Below are 25,611 nucleotides of genomic sequence, written 5' to 3'. Positions count from 1 at the left end.
TTAAAATATATATATTCACAGCCTACTAAATGATGTACTTCTTTTGTAGTTTGTTAATTTCAAATATGTTTCACTGAGCAACACACAGTAGAAAAACAAGCAGTGCTATTTTAGATTATGTAGTTGATTGATTAATAGTTACTGTTTTCCCCAGACTGATTATGCAAGACCCTACACAGCAGTGAGCTCGTAGACTGAAGTGCAATAATGGGTAAGAAATTGTTTGAGATATTGGTGTAATGATGTTTTTATATTCTACTAATACTTAATACAGGTAATACATCAGTTATTTGATTTTTCTATTATATTCTACAGCAGAGGAACCTGATGAACTGCCTGTTGAAAAATGGACTGACTCCAACGTGAGCTCCTGGTTAAGAACTATTGGAGTGAAGGAGCAATACATCAAGAAACTTTATGAGGAAGAGGTAGATGGGAGAATTCTCCTTGTACTGACTGAGGACTATCTGAGAAAAGAGATTGGAATGAAATCAGGACCAGCTCTGTTGATCATCAGAAAGAGAAATGAGCTTGTAGACACCAAACAGAGAACTCGGGGCAAGGAAAAGCCTCAAAGTAGCAACAATACTGAACAGGAAAGTAAAAAGAAGAAGCAGGGATCAGCTCCCCAGATTCCAGAGACAGATCAAGATCTTTCAGAGGAAGAGAAACAAACTCATCAAGGACAATCTGTTGAGGACAATGTGTTAACCACAAAGAGAGACTGCAAGCCACGGCCATTTGGCAAAGAAGGCATTGATTTCACATATGTCAAACATAGTGTTCTGCAACCTGAATCTGGTGTATTTGATCTGATATCTCCCTGTCATGAGTACAAGTCACTTGACAATGCTGCCAAATTGGACCGCACGAGATTACAGGCAAAATTTGCCAAAGAAGTTCTCAAATTCGGTACTGGCTGCATGAATATCAGATCAAATGGCACAATACACTTTGGTGTGATGGACAGTAGGGATGATACAGGCTATGTGCATGGTGAGATAATCGGTGTTCTGGTTTCTGAGAAAGATATATATGTTGATGCATTGGATCACATTGAAAGGAGTTTCTCTCGCTCTGACAGTGAGCATGTGCGACAGTGCATACGCCCACCTCGGTTTATAGAGGTCATGGACATAAATAGCACAGAAAAAAGATACGTGGTGGAGGTTGATATTGTTCCCTCCATAAGCATTGTTAAGAACCGAGTGTACTCTGTTCGCCTGCCAAACTTCAAAGAGTCCTCTAACAAGATTGAGCATGAAAAGGAAACAATCTATCGCAGGGTAGGATCAAAAACCGAGCCAGTGAGTGATCAAAATGACTTCTACCAGCGAGTCAGAGACAGAGATGCCCAAAGAGAAGAGGCTGAGCATTGTCGATATGTTAACACCCCGGACATCTGCCAAGACCTCGGAAGGAAACTCACCATGCTGATAACCAGTGGCAAGAAATTCATTGAAAAGGAGAAATGGTACATTCTTGTCACTAACAAGTTCAAACCAGATGATTTGAGCAGCATTGACTTCTTGCTCAACATGAATATTTTCTGTGTGTTCGACTTTGACACAGATTCCAAGCTGTCAGGACTGTGCAGTAAATATATTCAGCACCATGCAGCAAATATGCATTTCATGCAGAACTACAAAATACCAAGTGGTATGAGCATTGGCGAATTTGTGAGCCATTTGCATTTGTTTGAGCAAACCAGCTGGATATTTTGCAATGGACGAAGCGATTACAAAGGGAATGAAAACCCCTGTGATGAGATGACATGGATCAAAACAAAAATTACACTCCTGAGGGAATCTGTGTCATTGATCTGCAAACAGATCTTGCCAAAAGGAGCATTCCTGGTGGTCTTCCTTCTCACATCCCCAGTTGAGAAACCCCTTTTGCACACCTTCTATGAGTTCTTCACAGATATGGAAGGTCATGAAGACATCATTTGCATCTCAGAATCTGAGGATAACTATCAGAAATGGCAAAGTTTTGCAGAGGGTTCATGTGGAACAGAAACTGTGAACCGTTCCAGTGTTGTTGGGATGAAAATGAGCCATGTTGATGCGACACTGCAGCGAATCCAACCTGTAACATCTCGAGACACCAAACACTTGCCTATCTACCTGAAAGGACAGTGCCTTCTTGAAACTCGTGACGAGGAAAGGATGTATTCCTTGGAAATCCTGAGTGTCAATCATTGTGATGAAACAAGCGATGATTACATCAAAGCAGAAAAAGAAAACATTGAAAGACAGTTTTACCACGGGGGAAGAGTGACCTGGTTGAATTTCTGGCTTGCAGAGAAGAAGTTTGTTGGAGAAGTGATTCAAAGGGATGCATACAGGGATGTCTCCGATCTTCTCACTGACACTATGAAATGGGGTGTAGACAGACCTGTGAACAGTATCAACATCTACCATCACCCAGGAAGCGGTGGAAGCACCGTGGGAAGGCAAGTGTTATGGAACAAGAGGACAGACCTAAGATGTGCTGTTGTGAAGCCGTCATACTCAGCAGCCACTGTATCTGAACATGCTGTTCAACTCCGAGAGTATGAGGAAAAAGATCCTGAGAAATGTCTCCCAGTGCTCCTGCTGATTGAGGACTGTGACAAAGAATACCTTGATGAGCTGAGGAATGAATTAGAGTTTGCCATCAACACTAAGAAAATCAAACAAGGAACACCTTGCTTCATTCTGTTGAGCTGCAGACGATCACATAACCCAGAGAAGATGTGCAAGGACTCACCATTGCAGAATGTAGCTGTCACTCACAAACTATCAAAAGAAGAGAAGAGACAGTTTGCTGGGAAACGGCAGAAGCTTGAAGAACAGTACCAGCCAGAATTCATCTTGACATTCGTCTTGATGAGTGAAGAATTTGAACACCAGAAGATTGTTGAGTATGTTGCGCAATTTGTGAAACATCTGCTCCAAGACATTGATCATGAAGCGGTTGTCACTCGGCTCATTCGGTATGTGGCATTGCTCAACACTTATGTTCAGAACTCATTCATTTCCCAGTCCCATTGCGAAGCTCTGCTAGTATTTACCATTCATATGGATCGATTCCGCCAGCATGCTTTTGAGAGATCACTGAGTGAGCAGGCCAAACTTGTCTTTATACATCTGAGAGATGACAAGACGCACATTGAATCAGTTCGAATCATTCATCCACTTGTTGCAAAGGAAATCCTTCAGCAGCTCCTTGGTGACCAAAAGCAGCAAAGTGGGTTGGCCATGGATCTTCTCCACGAGGATGTGCTTTTTGAGCACAGATTTGGAAAAGAAGATTATGGTAAGTTTTTGCGAGCCCTGTTCATGAGACGTTGCAGAGTAAGTAAAGGTGATGAATCAAACAGCTTTTTCTCTCCTCTCATTGAACATGTGAGTGAAAAGGAAACCCCTGACAAGGCAATCGAGCTCCTCAAGGAGGCATACAAACGCTTCAACAAAGATGCATTCTTTGCTCAGCAACTTGCTCGCCTGAATTACTCCCATGAGAAGTTTGAAGAGGCAAAGGATTGGGCAGAGATAGCAGCAAAACAAATGCCTAACAACTCTTACATTCTTGACACGAAAGGCCAGGTATACAGAAGATGGTTCAACGCCAAGTGTAAAGCAATTGAGAAAGTACCAAAAACGGCAGAAAATACAGCAGACGCTGTTGAAACTGCGCTGAAAGCAATGGAGTGTTTCAGAGAATGTGAGAAATCTGCTCTCTCGGACCTTGAAAACATGAACAACAGTGGCTTTTTTGCTGCAGTTGAAGTTGGCTGCAGTCTGCTGAAGCTCGTATTCTCATTGCGTATTTTCTCAAGCAAAACGAATGGCCATTCAGAATGTATGAAGTACCTTCTCACTGATTACATTCCTGAGGAACTGAAGAAGCCCTGGGAGAATTTTCACATCAATTTGAAAGGCCTTCAAATGACACTGCATGATGCCCTGGAGTGGATCTCGGAGGACCTGAGTTACTTCCAGACAGACATCAGTGCAGATGAGGAGGAGACAATTGAAAGCTCTGAGATGAAAATAAGCCATCCAATGACATGGTTGGTAAGAAAATCCTCTGAGTATGGTAAATATTTCAGTGGTTACTCTCTCAGCATTGCCCCAAAGCTGTGCCAGTCGAACCCTGGCAGTTTAACTCCTTTCATGAAACGCATGATCATTTACCAGCTTGGTGGGGGGAATATAACTTCAATCTTCTCCCTACTGACTGACCAGAAAGAAAGAGACCAAGTCAAAGTCCTAGAGAATATCATATCTCTCTACCCCAGCAACCCTCTGATGGCCAGGCTGGATCAAATGGATCTCGTCAATTACATAGCAGCTCATATTGCTCTGAGTTGCCTTACAACCCAATCTCCAAAGTTGGCTGCTCTGAAAGACCTTCAGAAACTTAGTCAGCAGTTCCCAACAGAGAAACGGAAGTGCCTGTCCAGTGCTCTGTTCCTGCTCATCTTGCTCTTCTGGCCAGAAGATCATGACACAGACCCTGAAAAGGAGACCAAATACAACATTGTTCTATCAGCTGTTGAGTACCTCAAAAGGAGCTACTGGACCAAAATGAAGGATATACCACAAAGGAAGAAAAGGATTTACACCCACTTTTTCCTAAGTAATGGAAGTGGGTGGGACAAGATTGTTCACAAAAGCAAGGTTGAAACGATTACGAAGGTCCTCTCCATCTCAGAAAAGAGAATGAAGTGGTTCAGTGGGGAGGTGTGGAAAATGCCAGAGATGGCAAAACTGCTCAGGACTGTGTCTGGGTGGACAGAAGATGGGATAGTGTACCTTGAGGGCCCAAAAGAGAGAAAGTTCACTATTCCTCATCTGAAAGCAGCCTCCGTGCCCTATGGCAATGAAAACATCACATTCTACTTGGGGTTCACATTTAGAGGACCTGTTGCGTACAACGTCACTGTGAAAAAGTAGGGTCGCCACTTAGACAAATGCTGCCAGAAAAGGAGTCTTATGGAATATCTCCTGAACATTTTGGACCAACATACCAATGAATGAGCATGTTTTAGAGCGCATTGTCAGAGGAAGACCGTGTGTGTGTGTGTGTGTGTGTGTGTGTGTGTGTGTGTGTGTGTGTGTGTACAAAATTCAGTTTAGTTTCTTAAGACTGAATTAAATTCTGCCTGTAAAAAAAAAAAAATGAACAAGGCAAATGTATGGGTATTTTGCATACCGTAAGTGTAAAGTTATTTCTGTTTGAATGCTTTGAATGCTTTGTTGCAAGTTTTCAACCATTATGTGGACTGAAAATATTAAGGAATGTGTTGTCAAGTTATGCAGTCATGATCTGTTTTTGTTTCATTCTTGAAGAATACTGTATATTTTTTTTTATATTAAATCTTGTCTTATGCAGGAAGCCTGTGTAATATTATATGTGTATTGTGCCCAAAATGTGGTATTTGATAACCAAACTACTTTGTACTTCTCTCATTCATTTTATTGATAGTTTTCCCAGTGAAATGGTCCCTTATATAGGATTTTCACATTTTATGTATTTTTTTCTAACCAGTTTTAATATTGTCTTTTTGTATGAAGAATGACTAGTTCAAAAATGGAGTTACACCTAATAAAGTTGCCTTAACTTTTTGTTTGTTTTGAATGGTTATTGTGTGACTGTTTCTTTTAGCAAATGTGTGAACAATGCTAAAATAGTAACATGAAATTCACACGTAGAAAAAATACAAAATAAACATTTTAATGGTAGTCCCATGAATCCATAGGACCACATAATAAAAACAGTTGAGTTCAAACTACCCACAATCAGGTATGTAGGCCTAAGTGCAATGCTTCTAACACTTAGAACTGTGATGGATAGTGTCCATTGTGTAAAGTCTACTGAAATGAACTCTGGGTTGTCAACATAACTTCAGTGGTCAACATCAACTAGATGTCCCATTCCTTCTCTGAGGAACAAAATGGCATGAAGCCAAGGTGTATCCACGACATCAACAACACATAAGTGAGCATCTCGTCATAGAATCATATCTGGATATTTTACCCTCTTGTTGTAAACTCAAGTGTATTCAATAGTAGTCAAATATTTTCCTCAATATGAGGCATGCAGATCAAATATAGTAGATGTATGACCAATCAGATCAAATATAGTAGATGTATGACCAATCAGATCAAATATAGTAGATGTATGACCAATCAGATCAAATATAGTAGATGTATGACCAATCAGATCAAATATAGTAAATGTATGACCAATCAGATCAAATATAGTAGATGTATGACCAATCAGATCGAATATAGTAGATGTATGACCAGTCAGTTCAAATATAGTAAATGTATGACCAATCAGATCAAATATAGTAGATGTATGACCAATCAGATCGAATATAGTAGATGTATGACCAGTCAGATCAAATATAGTAGATGTATGACCAATCAGATCAAATATAGTAGATGTATGACCAATCAGATCAAATATAGTAAATGTATGACCAATCAGATCAAATATAGTAGATGTATGACCAATCAGATCAAATATAGTAAATGTATGACCAATCAGATCAAATATAGTAAATGTATGACCAATCAGATCAAATATAGTAGATGTATGACCAATCAGATCGAATATAGTAGATGTATGACCAGTCAGATCAAATATAGTAGATGTATGACCAATCAGATCGAATATAGTAGATGTATGACCAATTGTTGTGCATTATTAACGGCACATCTTTGTTAATTTCATCACTCAGCACAAAAACATTAATTTACTGTAATTGCACAATTGCATTGATTGAGGATCTCTATGTCATTGCATTGATTGAGGATCTCTATGTCATTGCATTGATTGAGGATCTCTATGTCATTGCATTGATTGAGGATCTCTATGTAATTGCAGTGATTGAGGATCTCTATGTCATTGCAGTGATTGAGGATCTCTATGTAATTGCATGTGATTGAGGATCTCTATGTAATTGCAGTGATTGAGGATCTCTATGTAATTGCATTGATTGAGGATCTCTATGTAATTGCATTGATTGAGGATCTCTATGTAATTGCATTGATTGAGGATCTCTATGTAATTGCATTGATTGAGGATCTCTATGTCATTGCATTGATTGAGGATCTCTATGTCATTGCATTGATTGAGGATCTCTATGTCATTGCATGTGATTGAGGATCTCTATGTCATTGCATTGATTGAGGATCTCTATGTCATTGCATGTGATTGAGGATCTCTATGTCATTGCATGTGATTGAGGATCTCTATGTCATTGCATTGATTGAGGATCTCTATGTCATTGCATTGATTGAGGATCTCTATGTCATTGCATTGATTGAGGATCTCTATGTCATTGCATGTGATTGAGGATCTCTATGTCATTGCATTGATTGAGGATCTCTATGTCATTGCATTGATTGAGGATCTCTATGTAATTGCATTGATTGAGGATCTCTATGTCATTGCATTGATTGAGGATCTCTATGTCATTGCATTGATTGAGGATCTCTATGTCATTGCATTGATTGCTTTTATTAGATGTTTTTATTTATTGTGCTGAATTTGATTGTTTTATACACGTGTATATTGTTTTAATATTCTGTTTTGATTGTAATGTGTACAAGGCTCTCTTGTAAAATATATTTTAATCTCAATGTGACTCCCTGTTTAAATAAAAAACGGCTTGCAGTTGAAAACAATTAACATTTTGTCAGGAGTCAACTGTATTTCACAATTGATATGACCAATGCTAACATTCACAATCCACTGCATTGTTGTCAGGATGTGCAGTAACAGTCACAGATCACTACATAGTGAAGTGCAGTGTTCACCTTTGACCTTCAGCATTTCGGGGACCTTTGTTATGGAGAAAGACTTCTAACAGCTGCTTCCAACTCTTATAAGTAAATGATTCCACTAGAAGAAGTGGAAGACCTTCCTCATCCTGGTAAGAGAGGTCTCATCACAAGGCTCAGTAAGGTTTATGGATAAAATGTGTTCTTATTATGCCAACAACTTGCTGTAGTAAGGGATGATTGATTATGACAATCTGTTGTGGTAAGGTATAATTAATATCTAACATTTATGTTCAGAATACAAACTAATTACATAGATGATTAATGTCTGCCCTGTCATGGAATCCATCTGGGTCGAGTTCGACTTTACAGAATGTTCAGATGGAAATACTGTGCAGACATATTGTGGAGAAAAGACATGGTTCTCTGTCATTTCCTAAGTGTTTGATGTTTTGTGTTGTTATCCCTAGTTTTGCTCAGCCCTGTTGTTTAATTGTCAATAACCAACATATATTATATAGTAATGGTTGTATATCAGTTACAGCTACTGTAGTTGAAAAAAAGCTTGTCCAGTTTTCCAGTTGTTTGCAGGTTTTACTTCTGTTTTTCATCACTAGGTGGCGACATTGACCACAGCACACCACACCCTGAGTAACAACCTGTATGGTCTTCCACACTGTCTCTCATTAGCACTACCAGCTGAAGAGAGTTCTCACTAGTTGTCTTCTCTATGCCCTATATGAACTTGCCCATTCCCGTTGTGATTATTCTGAAGAAGGCCATTGAAGGCTGAAACGTCAATCTTTAAACTTGTCTAATAAAACGATGAATTTTTAATAGTGAGCGAGCGTTGCAAATTTTCCTCTCCAATGATGTACACCGAACAAAAATATAAATGCAACATGTAAGGTGTTGGTCCAATGATTTGTGAGCTGAAATAAAAGATCACAAGAATTTTCCATACGCACTAAAAGCTTATTCCTCTCAAATTTTGTGCTCACATTTTTTTTACATCACTGTTAGTGAGCATTTCTCCTTAGCAAATATAATCCATCTACCTGACTGGTGTGGCATATCAAGAAGCTGATTAAAGATCATGATTATTATACAGGTGCACCTTGTGCTGGGGGCAATAAAAGGACACTCTAAAATGTGTAGTTTTGTCACAACACAATGCCACAGATGTCTCAAGTTTTGAGGGAGCGTGCTGACTGCCGGAATGTCCACCAGAGCTGTTGACAGAGAATTTAATGTAACATTACATACCATAATTTTTTATTTATTTATTTATCCGTTATTTTACCAGGTAAGTTGACTGAGAACACGTTCTCATTTGCAGCAACGACCTGGGGAATAGTTACAGGGGAGAGGAGGGGGATGAATGAGCCAATTGTAAACTGGGGATTATTAGGTGACCGTGATGGTTGAGGGCCAGACCTCCAATGTTGTTTGAGAGAATTTGGCAGTATGCACAACCACAGACCATGTGGAACCACACCAGCCCAGGACCTCCACATCCGGCTTCTTCACCTGAGGGATCGTCTGAGACCAGCCACCCAGGCAGGTGATGAAACTGAGGAGTATTTCTGTCTGTAATAAAGCCCTTTTGTGGGGAAAAACTCATTCTGATTGATTTGCTCCCAAGTGGGTGGGCCTGGGATAGACCTGCGCCTCTGCCCAGTGGAATGTGAAGTCTATTGCATTGGGGATTAGGGCCAAATTAATAAATTTCCTTATATGAACTTTAACTCAGTAAAATCTTTGAAATTGTTGCATGTTGCACTCTACACAAAACATGATCATTCCACTCTCCTGAGCGAGGCCCTAGAGACCTCAAGCAAAGTTGATGGATGAATGAAGATCTCCCACTCAGGCAGTTTACCATTGAAAATAATTGTCACAGTTCTGGTCGGCTTAAGGGGTGGCTCTCCCACAGACAACAATGCATTAGCAGCTGGGTCTTGTCTGCTTAGTTTATCCACTGTATATGAACCAGAAAAAAGGAATGAGTGAGATCTCTCGCTTCCTCTTCTGTCTCTAACCTGAAGGCCATGTACAGCAAAGTAGGACTCATCTCTTGGCAGTATAGTATTGTACTCCTAAGGACAGCAGATGTCGATTCAGGACAGGCAGTGATCCAGGGCAGCACTGTAGTGAGTACTCTAATACTATTTGAACCCTTAGATATCCTTTCATGAAGGGGTTGCTGAAATGAGTATTCATCAGCAGAATAGTGGATTAGAGACAGTTGGCCTCTTCTCAATGAAACCCAGATATCGGTTTTGTGGGATAAGTGTGATAGAAAAATTATGTATTCACCTTATTTGTTGGATATGTAACAATTATTTTCGTAACAACAGTAAGATATTTCTGTCCTGCTAATGCTATGTTTTATGGTCTCCACTCTAGCACCTTGAAGATAATCTGGGCGTATGGTTTTACTAGAGATAGCTTGAGCAAGACTGTTGGGCTGACGGTTTCATTACTGCAATAATTAATCGATATTAAATAAAGATGATTGTTTGAAGAAATGACCAAGTCTCTCTCAGTACTGAATTTCCATGACATCTTTGGCGACGAGGAGGTGATCTCAGGGTAATCCACCCTTATTATTATTATTCAGCTGGACCCGCCTATGATCTCAGAGGTAGCGGGCACGGGTGGATACCAGATCTCGGACAGAGTACTGAGAGAGGTAGGCTTGGACAATCTATCAATAAGTGATGAAATTATAAAGAAAAAAACAGCCCCTGTTGAGGGTACGCTCGGAGCGAGGTCTTCCTTAACTTCTTATGGCTGCAGGGGCAGTATTGAGTAGCTTGGATGAAAGGTGCACAGAGGTGCCCAGAGTAAATGGCCTGCACCTCAGTCATAGTTGTTAATATATGCATATTATTATTAGTATTGGATAGAAACCCCTCTGAAGTTTCTAAAACTGTTTGAATTATGTCTGTGAGTATAACAGAACTCATATGACAGGCAAAAACCTGAGAAAAAATCCAAACAGGAAGTGGGATATCTGATGCTGGTCGATTTTCAACTCATCGCCTATTGAAAAAACAGTAGGATATGGATCTGTTTGCACTTCCTACGGCTTCCACTAGATGTCAACCAGCTATAGAAACTTAAATTAGGTGTCTACTGTGTTGTGGGGCTGAATAAGAGCTGAATGAGTCATGCTACTGGCAGAGAGAAATTTCCTGGTCACGTGCATTTCACATGTTAAGAGGGCCACAGCTGAGGTAACTAGCAGGACTGAGTTGAGTTGATAAGAGTGTTCTTAAGTGAGGTATCCTTTAGCATGATTGTTAATTAGCTAGTTGCGGGCAACCAAAAGTCCAGATCCGTGGTACTGGTTTGATCACAGTAGGACTGGAGAGGTTTATGTTTAGAGCGAGGGACTATAGCGCAGGTGACGCCCTTGCGAGGGCATCTGACTTTGGTGAAGTTCAAATTATAACGTGTATGTAATTGATAAAATCTTTTGATAAATGAGGTAAACAGGTACGCCCTGGGTTACTATTGTTAGGTGTTATTGTAAGTGTTTTGTTATTCCTGATACTTGGGACCGTGTTAGGCAATTAGATAGAAGACACGGGTACTCTGTTGGTAGTTTTGCACATTTGGATAGATGTAAAATGATCTATACCATAGTAATCGCAGTAGGCGATATACCAGTGTGGATACAACACCCCGTTGTGGGACCACTAATTAGGCAATATTTTGATAATGGTATGGTTTCCCTGTTTATATAGACAAGGTTTTGAAATCTAAAAACAGCGCTAAGCGTCTTTCCCCGCTGTGTTTTTGTTTGTGTGACAAACTAAAGGGTGTGCAATATAGAAGGGTAGTCAGTGGACATTTTGAACCTTGTTTGAGTCAAGTAGGTCACATGACCAAGGAGCTATTGAAATTCAAATGTAAAAAAAAAAAAAAAAACGCTTGTACTTTGTTTACGCTCCCTAATTAGTTCAACTATGAATACAAAATGCTGCTCACATTTCCACGTTTATTAGCTTTGGAAAGCCAAATCGTGAAAATAAAACCTGTGCAATGTTGTGCGCAATTTTTCCAACATCATGACACTTATTTGGAGTCTGTGGCTCAAGTGGTTTGAAAGCCCGAATATCCGTCGAATATCCAACTTGAAACCTTCTTTACCTCGGTTAGATCTGGGGGGGTTTTGTGATGATACAATATGTAGTGAATTTGTTATTGGCGTAAAAAGAGGAAAAAACTCGTATGCCCAACATCGCCACATTAGTACAGTATGTGGTAGCGCAGGGTCACAAGGAATTATTATATGGTAAAGTACAACCGACAAAACAAGAACATATTTGGGGGTTTCGAGAACAATGCGACTCCGGAAAACCCTAGTAGTTTGAGACACTTTATTTCGTTTTATTCTAAAATAGGTTTTATTGAATTGACGAAAGGGAGGAAGATAACAGAGTAATTAAAGTTGCCTCCCTGATGTTTGTTTAGACTATACATGCTTTATTGTTCACCTGGTTAGACGGAAAGACAGAGGTAGAGGGATTTCTGAGTTTAATGGAAGAGATGTAGACTAGTGAAGGAAACAAAGGAGAGTAAGTCAATTGGAAAGTAAGAATTTCACATTTGAATTGTTTGGATTGATTAAGAATTGGCTGATTATATTTTCTACATTTGGGCATTACAAGTTCATCTTAAAATAACAGACGTTTAATGAGTGTGAAGCAGAAAGGGAATATCCAGCAGAGGTTGGTATTAAAAATATAGTGTAACATTGATAAGAAGGATTGATGTAAACTTAATGAGTGTTGATAGTATGTGAATGGTAACGTTATTAGTGTTTTTTTATAGCACTGTAATGATGCAATATTTTAGTAATACAAGATACAGGGTTAAATGATGAGTAGAGGGATTGAGCCTTGAGATTGTAAAAACGATTATCTGTGATTGAATGCTAGCAGGCAGTGGGACATTTGAAGTAGAGGTATGAGAAACATTCTTTGACAGTTTCTGATTATTGTTGCTTGGTTTTATAGTTTAGGTAACACAAGTGAATTTGAGCAGGAAGTTAATGTATTCTAAAATTATAATCTTTCCATTACGTGGAACAGTGTCCAGTAATTAAAGTAGAATTGAATAAGGCTTGAATATTAAGCTGATAAGACAGCACCTGTCACGCTCATCGTCCTCCTCATCTGAGGAGGAGTAGTTGGAAGGATCGGAGGACCAATATGCAGCATGGTAAGTGTTCATCTTGAATTTATTTAGAAAAGAGAACCATGAACAAACTAAACAAAAATAACAAACAAGACGCTATCGAATAATAGTGCTGACACAAAACACTACACATAAGACAATCACCCACAACCCACAATGACAAAACAGGCTACCTAAATATAGCTCCCAATCAGAGACAACGACAAACACCTGCCTCTGATTGAGAACCATATCAGGCCAAACACATAGAAATAGACAAACTAGACATACAACATAGAATGCCCACTCAGATCACACCCTGACCAAACAAAACATAGAAACATACAAAGCAAACTATGGTCAGGGCGTGACAGCACCAACTTTTTGAAGGTTCTACATTTGTTAAACAACAGGTTAATATTTTTACAAAATTAATGCAACAGATTGAAATGATTAGATTAAAGGATCACTGATTCCTTACGCTGAGACGTTGACTACATTTGCGACATTACATTATTACATGACATTATTACATTTAGAGGGTTAACAGGAACAGTCTAAGGTGAAACAGCTATTACATTATTACATGACATTATTACATTTAGAGGGTTAACAGGAACAGTCTAAGGTGAAACAGCTATTACATGATTACATTTAGAGGGTTAACAGGAACAGTCTAAGGTGAAACAGCTATTCCATATGGTGTTGGACGTTGGTCTAGTAATGATACCAGGATCATTTTACATGCTTATCGAAAAGAGAGACCAGTCATATAATACGATATGAGATTGAATTGTTAGATTCGGTGGCGAGATACATTTTGCTGTGTCTAAGGGTAGATAAATTAAGCACACATAAATGTTGGGGTAGATTATAGGTCATACTGATTTGAAGGCAATTTGTAATGCTGATAATTACGGAGAAGTTTTATAACTAATAGGACCACAAGAAGGATAGACCTGTCTCTAGTCTATTTTTACTATGAAGTTATGGGTACAATTATTTTCTTTATGGAGTTAAGGGTAGTAATACAAATGTGATCTGTAGTGTTTTTACACATTAGTCATTATGGTGAATTATGTGTCAAAATGGGGGAATTACCAGTTTGTTTAGTTTTTTGGGATTGAAGTTCACACCTTGAGTGATATGAAGGTATGTATTGAATGATGTATAAGAGTGTATTGTTGTGGTGTTTGTTCTGTTTTTTTGCTTTGACAAATTTCACCAGATTAGGTCTACTGGATGATCAGGATAATTTCCTGATCCTATGACTCTGCGATGAGGTTGACGGTGTGATAAGGGAGTATAAGATTTTTTTTTTTAAATAATTCAACGGAATGTGATGTTATTTTCTTTTTCTTTGACGTACTTTAGAGATTTGCATTAAGAATATTGGTAGTAGTACTAGTTTGTCATACAGTAGATCATTTGTTTGGATTTCCTGAATCAGAAATAAACTGATATACTGGTTGGCAAATGGACAAGATATGAGTTGTGGTGGGGTTCAGGTGAGACATTGAAATTGGGACATTATCATGGGCCATCCACTTTGAATTGTGAAGCTAACTGAAAAATGAAGAAATGCCAGAATTGTCATGGAAATTGCAAGCTTATGTTATTATGCTTGTATTGCATTATAATGGTTGTTTTATTCGACAGAATAGAGTATTCTGTTAACTATTGTGTGTGTGTTCTACTAAGGATGGGCCTCTATGAGATAACACTGACAGAGGAGATTTACGATGTCTTTGGGTGATAAAACCTAAAGAGCATTCCAGAGAACATGAGGTAGTGTTTGTGCTATACCGTACCAGGAACGAGATTAGAACCTCGTCTTAGGGACCAAACTGAACGATAATTTATAGCGAATGCTATCTGGCTACGGGATACTCCTTTCTCATTATAAAGTCTTCCTTTGTGAACTGTTCCTAATATCTGTGGTTTGTTATGTCAACTAGAGGGGTGGATCTTTGCTATAAAATATCTCAGTAGCCATTGTGTTGTCACTCAACGGTTCATTAGAAATAGGGAATCGTTGAAAGTCATTGCTATTGTAAAGCTCTTATTATTAAAGATGTAGTTTAAGTATAACTCTGACTGGTGTGTGTGAAGTTTGTCTCTCCTCATTTGGTAATACAGAAATTAACCACCTCAGAAGATTGAGTGCCGGAGAAGGGAGGGGGTTGGTCAACTGTACCTGTAATTCATTTAGACTTGGAGGTCTACACTGCTAAATTTATAGTGATTTAGGCTAAGAATGCATTGAGATCCTGATGTGTAATTATAACCCCGACGAGTGGTTATAATTACACTTAATACACTTAATACTATAGTTCTGGGATTAATATATTGTATGGTTAATATAAATGTCCCTTCTGCCAGTATTGACGGACCCCAATTCTGAGCATAAGGACCCAGATGTGGAGCTCATGTTCCTACTGAGTGTACAAAGTGCCCAGAGAGGGGTGTCTATCACAGCTATAGGAAGTGTTCGTTCTCAATGGGGTGGACATTTTCATCATGCTGACCCCTATCTTTGTGCACAGTGCCAGTGTGATGATTGTCCTATTTGCTGTAATGAACCTTGTGTGTGATTTTATTTTTTATGTTTAATTTTCTTTTCCAGATTGACTGTTTTATATAAGAAAGGTCTAACACTCAGCAACCCAAAGAAAGGGATGTTTACCAGAAATATGTACTTTATTTGTTAAAATGTATGTTTAACAATAATTATGTAATGCTTGTATCCTTACATTTTTCTAGAAGACGCTTAGCTTCTTGAGAGGGGAATAAATTAGAAAAAGTATGTATGCACGTTATTTGTTGGATATGTAACAATTATTTACTTAACAAACAGTAAGATATTTCTGTCCTGCTAATGCTGTGTTTTATGGTCTCCACTGTAGCACCCTGCAGCTAGTCTGTGCGTATGGTTTTACTAGAGATAGCTTGAGCGGACAATTGATTTGACTTGGTGATAAAACCTACAGCTGGCATTCCAGTGACAGGATGTGAGGTGGTTGTAACTGGGATAGAGGGGAGTAGAATAAAGGCTGCAATGGTCCTTAGACATCCTGGCATCTGTCAGGGGCAGATAAAGACAGGATGAGCCCAAAGTGGCTTATGGTGCCCCCCAATCTGTATGGGAGGGGTGGAACCAAGCATTTGTCGGGTTCACCTAGGGGTTGTACCAAAATGTTTGATGTATTAGAATAATTTATTATTCTTATGTTGTATTAATAGAAGGGGAGGGGGTTATATGACCCTTACATTTATAGGGTCCTAGACTACAGATTAACAATATATATTCATTGTAGAGGTTTAGTATTCCACAATTGTTTTTTAGTTCTCTCTCTCTTTCTTATAAAAAGGCCCCTCTGAGAATGTGTGACAGAGACAGAACTCTGCAGGGGAGTGGAGGAGATAAGACTAGTCAAACGTTCCACAATAAATCAACTTTGGGGAGTGGACGTTTACTGCTAAGTGTTAGATAACACTAAAAGCCATTGTTTATTTAGCTTGGTAGGCAAGGTTTTGGACTCAGGAGTAAAAAGGTAATGACGTAGGTAGTGACATCACCAGGCTAGACTTAGGGTGTAACAAAACAACTTTTGTTTGATGCAGAACTTACTCGGAAACATGCGTGCTATGTTCCTGATTGTCAACTTCCGTCTGCAATTGCATTAATAAAGGTTTTTGAATGATTTAATTAAAGATATTGTCATAATGCTAATTTCGCCAATGATTGACAAGGACGAAAGGAACGAACCCTAACACATTCTGGGTATTAGCTATATAAACTGTGCACTGTGCAGACTCTCAGTCCAGAAGTCAAGACTGTTGGGCTGACTGTTTCATTACTGCAATAATTAATTGATATTAAATAAAGATGATTGTTTGAAGAAATGACCAAGTCTCTCTCAGTACTGAATTTCCACGACATAAGTCAAAATCATCATCAAACTTCTGGTCCTGCAGGAATACAAGTTTGGACTCATGTTATTCACTCAACAATACAAACATCAGGCCTAATGAGTGAAATAAAGAAACTAAATTGTATAATCATTTCAAACATGCTTCTCTCATTGTCTATAGAAACATGTTGACTTATTCTGATTATGGATTTTCATTGAATAGGGCCTCATGGCCGGCTGTTTTATGTACTGTACTCTACAGAGTCATACTGTGTTTCTACCTTATTTACATTAAGGGCTTATGACTTCTCTACATTCCCTACAACAGTAAATCACACCCTGCGTTGTTAGTGTTACTGATAAACCTGAACTTCTCAGACAACCCTCTAACCCATCCTACTTCCAGCGGAATTATATCCTCATTCTGTTACGTCTCACAAGCTATCAACATCAGCGAGAGCAGAACAAGTTATCTGGTACCGTAAGTAGAATCCCTTTATTCTATTAATACTGTATACTGTTGAAGTCGGAAGTTTACATACACTTAGGTTGGAGTCATTAAAATTAAAACGTGTTTTTCAACCACTCCACAAATTTCTTGTTAACAAACTATAGTTTTGGCAAGTCGGTTAGGACATCTACTTTGTGCATGACAAGTAATTTTTCCAACAATTGTTTACAGACAGATTATGTCACTTATAATTCACTGTATCACAATTCCAGTGGGTCAGAAGTTTACATACACTAAGTTGACTGTGCCTTTAAGCAGCTTGGAAAATTCCAGAAAATTATGTCATGGCTTTAGAAGCTTCTGATAGGCTAATTGACATAATTTGAGTCAATTGGAGGAGTACCTGTGGATGTATTTCAAGGCCTACCTTCAAACTCAGTTCCTCTTTACTTGACATCATCGGGAATACAAAAGAAATCAGCCAAGACCTCAGAAAAAAATTTGGAGACCTCCACAGTTCTGGTTCATCCTTGGGAGCAATTTCCAAATGCCTGAAGGTAGCACGTTCATCTGTGCAAACAATAGTACGCAAGTATAAACACCATGGAACCACGCAGCCGTCATCCCGCTCAGGAAGGAGACGCGTTCTGTCTCCTAGAGATGAACCTACTTTGGTGCGAAAAGTGCAAATCAATCCCAGAACAACAGCAAAGCACCTTGTGAAGATGCTCGAGAAACAGGTACAAAAGTATCTATATCCACAGTAAAACGAGTCCTATATCGACATGACCTGAAAGGCAGTTCAGCAAGGAAGAAGCCACTGCTCCAAAACCGCCATAAAAAAGTCAGACAACGGTTTGCAACTGCACATGGGGACAAAGATCGTACTTTTTGGAGAAATGTGCTCTGGTCTGATGAAACAAAAATATAACTGTTTGGCCATAATGACCATCGTTATGTTTGAAGGAAAAAGGTGGAGGCTTGCAAGTCGAAGAACACCATCCCAACCGTGAAGCACGGGGGTGGCAGCATCATGTTGTGGGGGTGCTTTGCTGCAGGAGGGACTGGTGCACTTCACAAAATCGATGGCATCATGAGGAAGAAAAATTATGTGCATATATTGAAGCAACATCTCAAGACATCCGTCAGGAAGTTAAAGCTTGGTCGCAAATGGGTCTTCCAAATGGACAATGACCCCAAGCATACTTCCAAAGTTTTGGCAAAATGGTTTAAGGACAACAAAGTCAAGGTATTGGAGTGGCCATCACAACGCCCTAACCTATATTCCATAGAAAATGTGTGGGCAGAACTGAAAAGCGTGTGCGAGCAAGGAGGTCTACAATCCTGACTCAGTTACACCAGCTCTGTCAGGGGGAATGGGCCAAAATTCACCCAACTTATTGTTTTGACCCAAGTTAAACAATTTAAAGGCAATGCTACCAAATACTAATTAAGTGTTTGTAAACTTCTGACCCACTGGGAATGTGATGAAATAAATAAAAGCTGAAATAAATAATTCTCTCTACTATTATTCTGACATTTCACATTCTTAAAATAAAGTGGTGATCCTAACTGACCTAAAACAGGGAATTTTTACGAAGATTAAATGTCAGGAATTGTGAAAAACTGAATTTAAATGTATTTGGCTAAGGTGTTTGTAAACTTCTGACTTCAACTGTACATTGTGATTTTGACAAGGTTTTATCAGACTTCTAGAAGTGTCACAGATATGGTTATATGTGAAATGGGATAGAATACCACTCTTATAGGACAGGATTAAACTGGATGTTTTATGGGTGTAGTTAGGAAGTTAGTTGTTCCAAGTAGAAGACCCTCATGAGACCGTAAAACATGACTCAAACACATATCTGGAGACAAAAAGTAAACATTGTCGAAAGAAGATTAGTGAGAGGAAAGAGGAAGTGTAGAAAAGTAAAGACAGAAAGTTGCATATATACAGAGTGTGAGACTTTCTTTCTGTATTTTTATACAGTTTACTCTCCGTTAGTCAGCACCGCTACATACATTGGGTGTGTGTCAGCTCATGCTTTTTACAGAAAACAGGAAGTGAACATAAAGGACAGACAGTATATCACTTCTGTGTGATAAATAAAAACCATCAAATCTGGTCTTGCAGGAATGCAGGTTTGGACTCATGTTATTCACTCAACAATACAGTGTAGGCCTACTGAGTGAAATAAAGAAACTCAACTGTATAATAACTGTCAAACTTTTGACATTATCCATATAAACTTTTATTGTCTTATTCTGGTTACTTTTTTTCATTTAATTAAGGGCCAGCTGTTTATGTACAGTAGCTACTCTACAACCTACTGTACATCTATAGTGTACATCTGTTTTCTCTCTCATACGGTTTCTACCTTGTTTACATTAAGGGCTTATGACTTGTCTACATTCTACATTCCCTACTACAGTAAATCACACCCTGCATGGTACTGGTAGACCTGAACTTATCAGACACTTCTCTAACCCATCTCACTTGGGTATAAGCTGACTCAACATTAGCAAGAGCTGAAGACTATCCAATCCTGTAAGTAGTATGGGATATGTTGTGTGTAATGAAATAACGATGTGAAATGATGAGAAAACCACCCTTAGGACAGGATTCAACTTGATGTTTCATGGTGTAGTCAGGTAATGAGTTGTTTTGAGCAGAAAACCTCATGAGAGCTAATAACATGAACCAAAAATAGATCGATCTGGAGACAAAATGTAAACATTGATGAAAGTAGTTTAGTGAGAGGATAAAAGAAGGAGGCACTAAGTAAAGTTTGGTTAGTGTATTGTAGACTTCCTCAGTTGTGCTTGTGAAGTTTAATGCATTGTATTATTTTCAGTGTGAACATTGTTTCTGGTGATTGAAATAAATAAGTACATTGTCTTTATAGGGAGTACAACAAACTTTTATAGTCAATGTACAGTAAATATGAATACAGCTCTGGCAAGAGTGAAAGTGAATCATCAAGTCCGTGCTTCCTAGGAAAGCTTCCAAAAGCACACACAGCAAGCCCAGGTCTACCCCAGCCTGTTCTGCTGTGTGATGCCCTAAAACAAATTGATCTTGTACACTGTCATTAATGAAGTTTTTAAAAACTACTTAAATAAGTGCATGTGACATTTGAGAAACTTGTAAAAAAAAAAAGTATGATAGTAACAAGTTGGTGGGCATCTTAATAACCCCCCTGGCCACCAAGGCACCCGGATCTATTAAGGCTTAATAACCCCTCTGGCCACCAAGGCACCCGGATCTATTAAGGCTTAATAACCCCTCTGGCCACCAAGGCACCCGGATCTATTAAGGCTTAATAACCCCTCTGGCCACCAAGGCACCCGGATCTATTAAGGCTTAATAACCCCTCTGGCCACCAAGGCACCCGGATCTATTAAGGCTTAATAACCCCTCTGGCCACCAAGGCACCCGGATCTATTAAGCACATTTTATTTATGGTAGTGCACCTTACCTCAGGTCATTTCGGACCTGCCCCATTATCGATATATGTATATTGGTCATACAAAAACCCATTGGATCTGTTTGGAATAGCAAAGCTCCTATTATCGATAAATTCTAAACATTTTAGAACATCAAATCAAGGATAACTTAAATCATTCCCCCCAGAATCGAAAATAAAGGCTACTGACCTTGCCGTAGACTGGGAAAAGCAATTTAGGTTGAATCTCGTCACCACCTCTGTCGTGTACCAGTTCACCACTGGCCTGAAATAAACCCTCAAGTCAGAGGTCAGGTCTTTGTCTTACGGATCCTGGATCCGCCCGTGCACGGTTTTCAGCAGTTCCTTGGAACGACAGAGGTAGGTCTTGAGTTCCGGTTCGAAGGACCAAATTGTTAAAGGAATTTCATTCCTATGTGTTCATCAACCAATTCAATTAAAATACTCTGCCCATTCATAAGAATTTGTAAGATACTTATTTGCATAAAATGGACAGAAACCAGTCTCAAAATCAATCAATCAATAGCGTTTATTCTCGAGAGTACTGATCATAGTACAATTTACATCAGGTTATATAATAAAAATGACGTCATAGGTTTTAAAATGTCCTTCCTCCTCTCGAATACAATGGCAATACAGTTCACAAGCCTTCTCACATTGTCTGCCACCTGTTAAACAATCTCCTACCAGCCCAGGGTCTCTCCCCTCCCTGGGTAGAGACAGAATGTCCTGTAAGGAACACAGCATTCCAGCCTGTCTGACGATAGCTCCATTCGTTTCTAACAAGGAACAGACAGTCCTTGTTCTAATTCTTGATTAAAATTACACACATTATATTCAGGACTATGATTAGAATAATGTTCATACATCCATACAGTAACATAGTAGTATTCTGTTTAGTTATAGTGTTAAGCTAAATGTATACATAATTTATTCATTATTCATCAAAATCCCATAACAATGAGGTCGGGAGCCTTTGGCACCATGGGCTGGAATGCCCCAGAGGTCCTGCATGACAGCAGGGAAGTAAACCCTGTGAGTGGCTCCTGATCTTTACACTGGACCAGAGAACTGTTCAAGTCAATACAGATTCAGATAATCCAGAAAGAAATGTGATGAAATAGGCTAATTGGGATTTCCTTACAGGAGTAAAACAGGATTGATCCATTGCTCAAAGGAACAGTTCACCCTAAAATCAAAGTTGATCATCTGTTGTGGAGATCAAGCTACAGTATATTATACATACATAAGAAAGATGGGCACCATCTACACAACCATGGTGTGGGATGTGGACTATGCTCGACATTAGACCACTTTTGGGGATAAAAGATTAACCACTTTCCATCCACAGGTTTATGCCAGTAAAGTCATATTATATTTAAAAAAATGTGATGGAACCAGGAAGTTTAGGTACAATTTTATGAATGCCAATAGATAATTTGTTCGTTCGACATGGTGGGATCTTTTTGTGCCTGTAAAATGAATTATGCGAGAAATGGCAGTGGAAACGGCTTTATGTGCAAATATTGATATAATAACAATCATATCGAAGTAAACTTGGAGTCACCCGATGATATGTTGTGTGGTCCTCCCACTATGAATGTGTTGGCTAGAGAGCACGTGCCAAGACCAGAGTAGGCACATTCCTATTGAATTCAACAGTTTTTGTGACAAAACTATGGGTAGAATTGAAAATACAATGGAAACACATTCAACTTATGAGTTTTATTTGGTACATGAAAACTTAAGTGAAAAAGTACATTTTGTGTACACTATGTCATCACACACTGATTTTTATACACAGATTTTTATCCTTAACAAGTTTTTATCCTCAACATATTTGCTTACTTAATATGCTACCTGTATATGAAATAAATGTTGTGACTGTTGCATTCATGAGTTTTTAATTTGCACTATATATTAATTGTCCTATTTAGCTTGTTGGTATGTTTTAATTTTTATGCCTTGTGGAGAACTAGTCGGCTGAAGATTTCCTGAGAGGTAGACTATATTTATAGGATATCTAACTTTAAACCAGGACATTGTGAGGTATTTCAATCTTGCTGCATTATGAGACTTGACTAGGGGATTGGTTTGTTCTACAGGTTTTAGAATAAATTATTAGAACGTACTGTGTGGATTACTCATTGCATGTATATTCTCTTGACAGATCTATGTAAATTCCGGTCGTATAAAGGAGGGTCCGTCAGAGATCTTCTCCGTGCCATGAGAAACAAGGTATGGGTGTCTTTCCAGCTAAATGGAACAACAATACTTTTATGATGTACTATTTATGGCTGGAGGGAAGGAGTGACAGAATTATAATTTGATGTAACAGTGTATGCATACCCTTCTCTGTGCAACAGCCTCTTATGTGTGTTTACCTGATTAATGATGGACGTTTATATTAATCGTTCTTCTTTTGTCTTCCTCCTATAGAAGCACTCTGATTAAATGTTCTCTTACCTCCCCTCCCTAAGGCATAACTGTCGTTTTCTACCAAACAAAACATACAGTGCTCAGACAAGGGAAGGGCAACTTCTTTGACAGCTCTGTGATTTGGGCCATTACTTTATTTCACAACTCTTATTCCACAGCTCTCACTCTCCACTCCACAGACAGGACAGAGCCCATCAGGTGCTGCTTTGTTCTTAGCCTACAATACATTTAAACACAGTGATAAAGTGTTGCTTATTTTTTTGAGGTAGTTGAAAACATGAATTACTTCTGTATTTAGACAGTAGCAGCTCTTTGGCATTAAAGCAATTACACGCACACACACCGTGCCCAAGGCCACAGAGCCACTGCAGACGCTGTGGCTCTGTCCTATACTGGTGAGGACCAGGCCTGCATTGCCTGGGAGCCGCCGACAGGGGGGAGCAGCAGCACATACCAGGCTCAGAATGTATCTGTCCTCGAGGTCCCCCGAAGCATCAAGAAGCCAGGGTGGAAATGAACTAGTTTAGGCCGTACTGTGTAGTACAGAGATAATCTTTTATTTTCACTAGAATCTCTCCTAATGTCAAGTATTTTTAGGTATTTAAGTATTGTCATATTATCTTGAATAACCGGTGTACATATTACATTGACTCTATACTGGTACTCCCTGTATATAGCCTCGCTATTGTTATTTTACTGCTACTCTTTAACTACTTGTTACTTTTATTTTTTATATTTTACTTATCTATTTTTTACTTAACACTTATTTTTCTTAAAACTACATTGTTGGTTAAGGGCTTGTATAAGTAAGCATTTCACTGTAAGGTCTACACCTGTTGTATTCGGTGCATGTGACAAATACATTTTGATTTGACGTGTTGGGCACAAAATACTTGGCAAAGCAAGGGAGGAATTGTGTGTTGATGTTTTTGGAAGACTTAAGTTGACAATTGTTACGTGTGCTCCCTCTCCGGCCTCTAGGCCACCAGGCTGCTCGCACACACCTGTCACCATCGTTACACACATCAGCGCATTATGACACTCACCTGGACTCCATCACCTCCTTGATTACCTGTCTTATATATGTCACTCCCTTTGGTTCCTTCCCCAGGCGTCATTGTTTCAGTTTCATGTCTGTGCGTTGTTCATGGTTCTTATTATGTTTCGTTTATTGATTAAATCACTCACTCCCTGAACTTGCTTCCCGACTCTCAGCGCACATCGTTACACAATGGTCGTTTTATTGTGCAATGTTCCCTCAGTGAGCCTATTTGCTGTAAATAGGTGTATATTTGTGTATAGGTGATGATTTGATCATTGATAAATCATGGGATGGGGCCATTGTGCCTTTTTAAATAACACTGTGTTATGTATGTGAGCTCTGTGAGTGTAGACTTCTCAGAAATTGTTTTGCTTACTGCTGCACATGCTGATAGTGACAGCTTTTCTCTCTTGAATCAAGACTATTTTAGTGCCTGTCTTCCTGTGCAGGCTAGGACAGATATGCCAAAGGGTGTTTGAAATATCAGCTTGTGTTTTAATTGCAGGGTGTCACCCAAAGTGCATAACTCTTGTTTTCTACAAAGCGAAACTTACAGTGCTCAAGACAAGGGAAGGGCAACTTATTTGACAGCCATGTGATTTGGGTGGGACTGAAAAAATTTCATTTATTTCACAGCTCTCACTCTTCATTTAAACACAGTGATACAGTGTTGCTTATTTTTTGAGATGAGTTAACATGAATTACTCATGTATTTAGACAGATATTCCAAAGGGTGTTTGTACTGAACACTGGTAAAAGCATAATGTGTTTATCTTTTCTACTTTTATCTCTGTTAGCGTTGTGCTGTACATCAGACACAAAGAAATGTGATCTGATTGTGTTTTTATTGCAGGGCGTCACCCAAAGTCTTGTTTGCTTGATCGCTGACACACTAGGCCTTTACTAAAACTGGTTCAGCTACAAGTCATGATGATTACAGAAAGCATTCACTTCACATTCTGGTTTTTGATGTCAAAAGAATCATGTTTTTTCTCTCATCCCATTTTCGATGAAGGATGATCCATCAATCGTATTGTCTGTATAATGAATGGCAGTAAAATAGGTCTTCATTTATTACATAAAATAACTGTTGTAATTTGTGTTAATATTAGATTTTATTTTGTAAGAGGAATACATTTACTTCAGGTTTATTTTGTACTGTTCATGGTACATCAAAAACCACAAGAATGTACAGTATTTTGTCTAATGCAAGCTGAATAAAATTAATTGAAGAGGGTTTTGTGCAAAAGTCAACAGTAAATATTTTGCAGTCCTGTCTGAAGATGCCTTTTACTGTTAAGAATTGTTGGAGGGAAAATGCCAA

The 25,611-nt window shown here is 38.8% G+C and overlaps 1 protein-coding gene across 1 annotated transcript; it reads left to right on the top strand.

Annotated features, from left to right (window-relative positions):
* The first annotated feature begins 115 nt into the window (after nt 1-115).
* Nucleotides 116-5,615, top strand: LOC129833639 (sterile alpha motif domain-containing protein 9-like). Its single transcript, XM_055898342.1, has 2 exons — nt 116-211; nt 316-5,615. The coding sequence occupies exons 1-2, from the start codon at nt 208-210 to the stop codon at nt 4,941-4,943; spliced, it is 4,632 nt and encodes a 1,543-aa protein (XP_055754317.1). The 5' UTR covers nt 116-207; the 3' UTR covers nt 4,944-5,615.
* The last annotated feature ends 19,996 nt before the right edge of the window (nt 5,616-25,611 follow it).

This window comes from Salvelinus fontinalis, chromosome 34 (genome assembly GCF_029448725.1).
Source record: "Salvelinus fontinalis isolate EN_2023a chromosome 34, ASM2944872v1, whole genome shotgun sequence".
Classification (NCBI taxonomy): Eukaryota; Metazoa; Chordata; class Actinopteri; order Salmoniformes; family Salmonidae; genus Salvelinus; species Salvelinus fontinalis.
The sequence above is the reverse complement of the archived record's forward strand: the minus strand, read 5'-3'. Positions and strand labels throughout refer to the sequence as shown.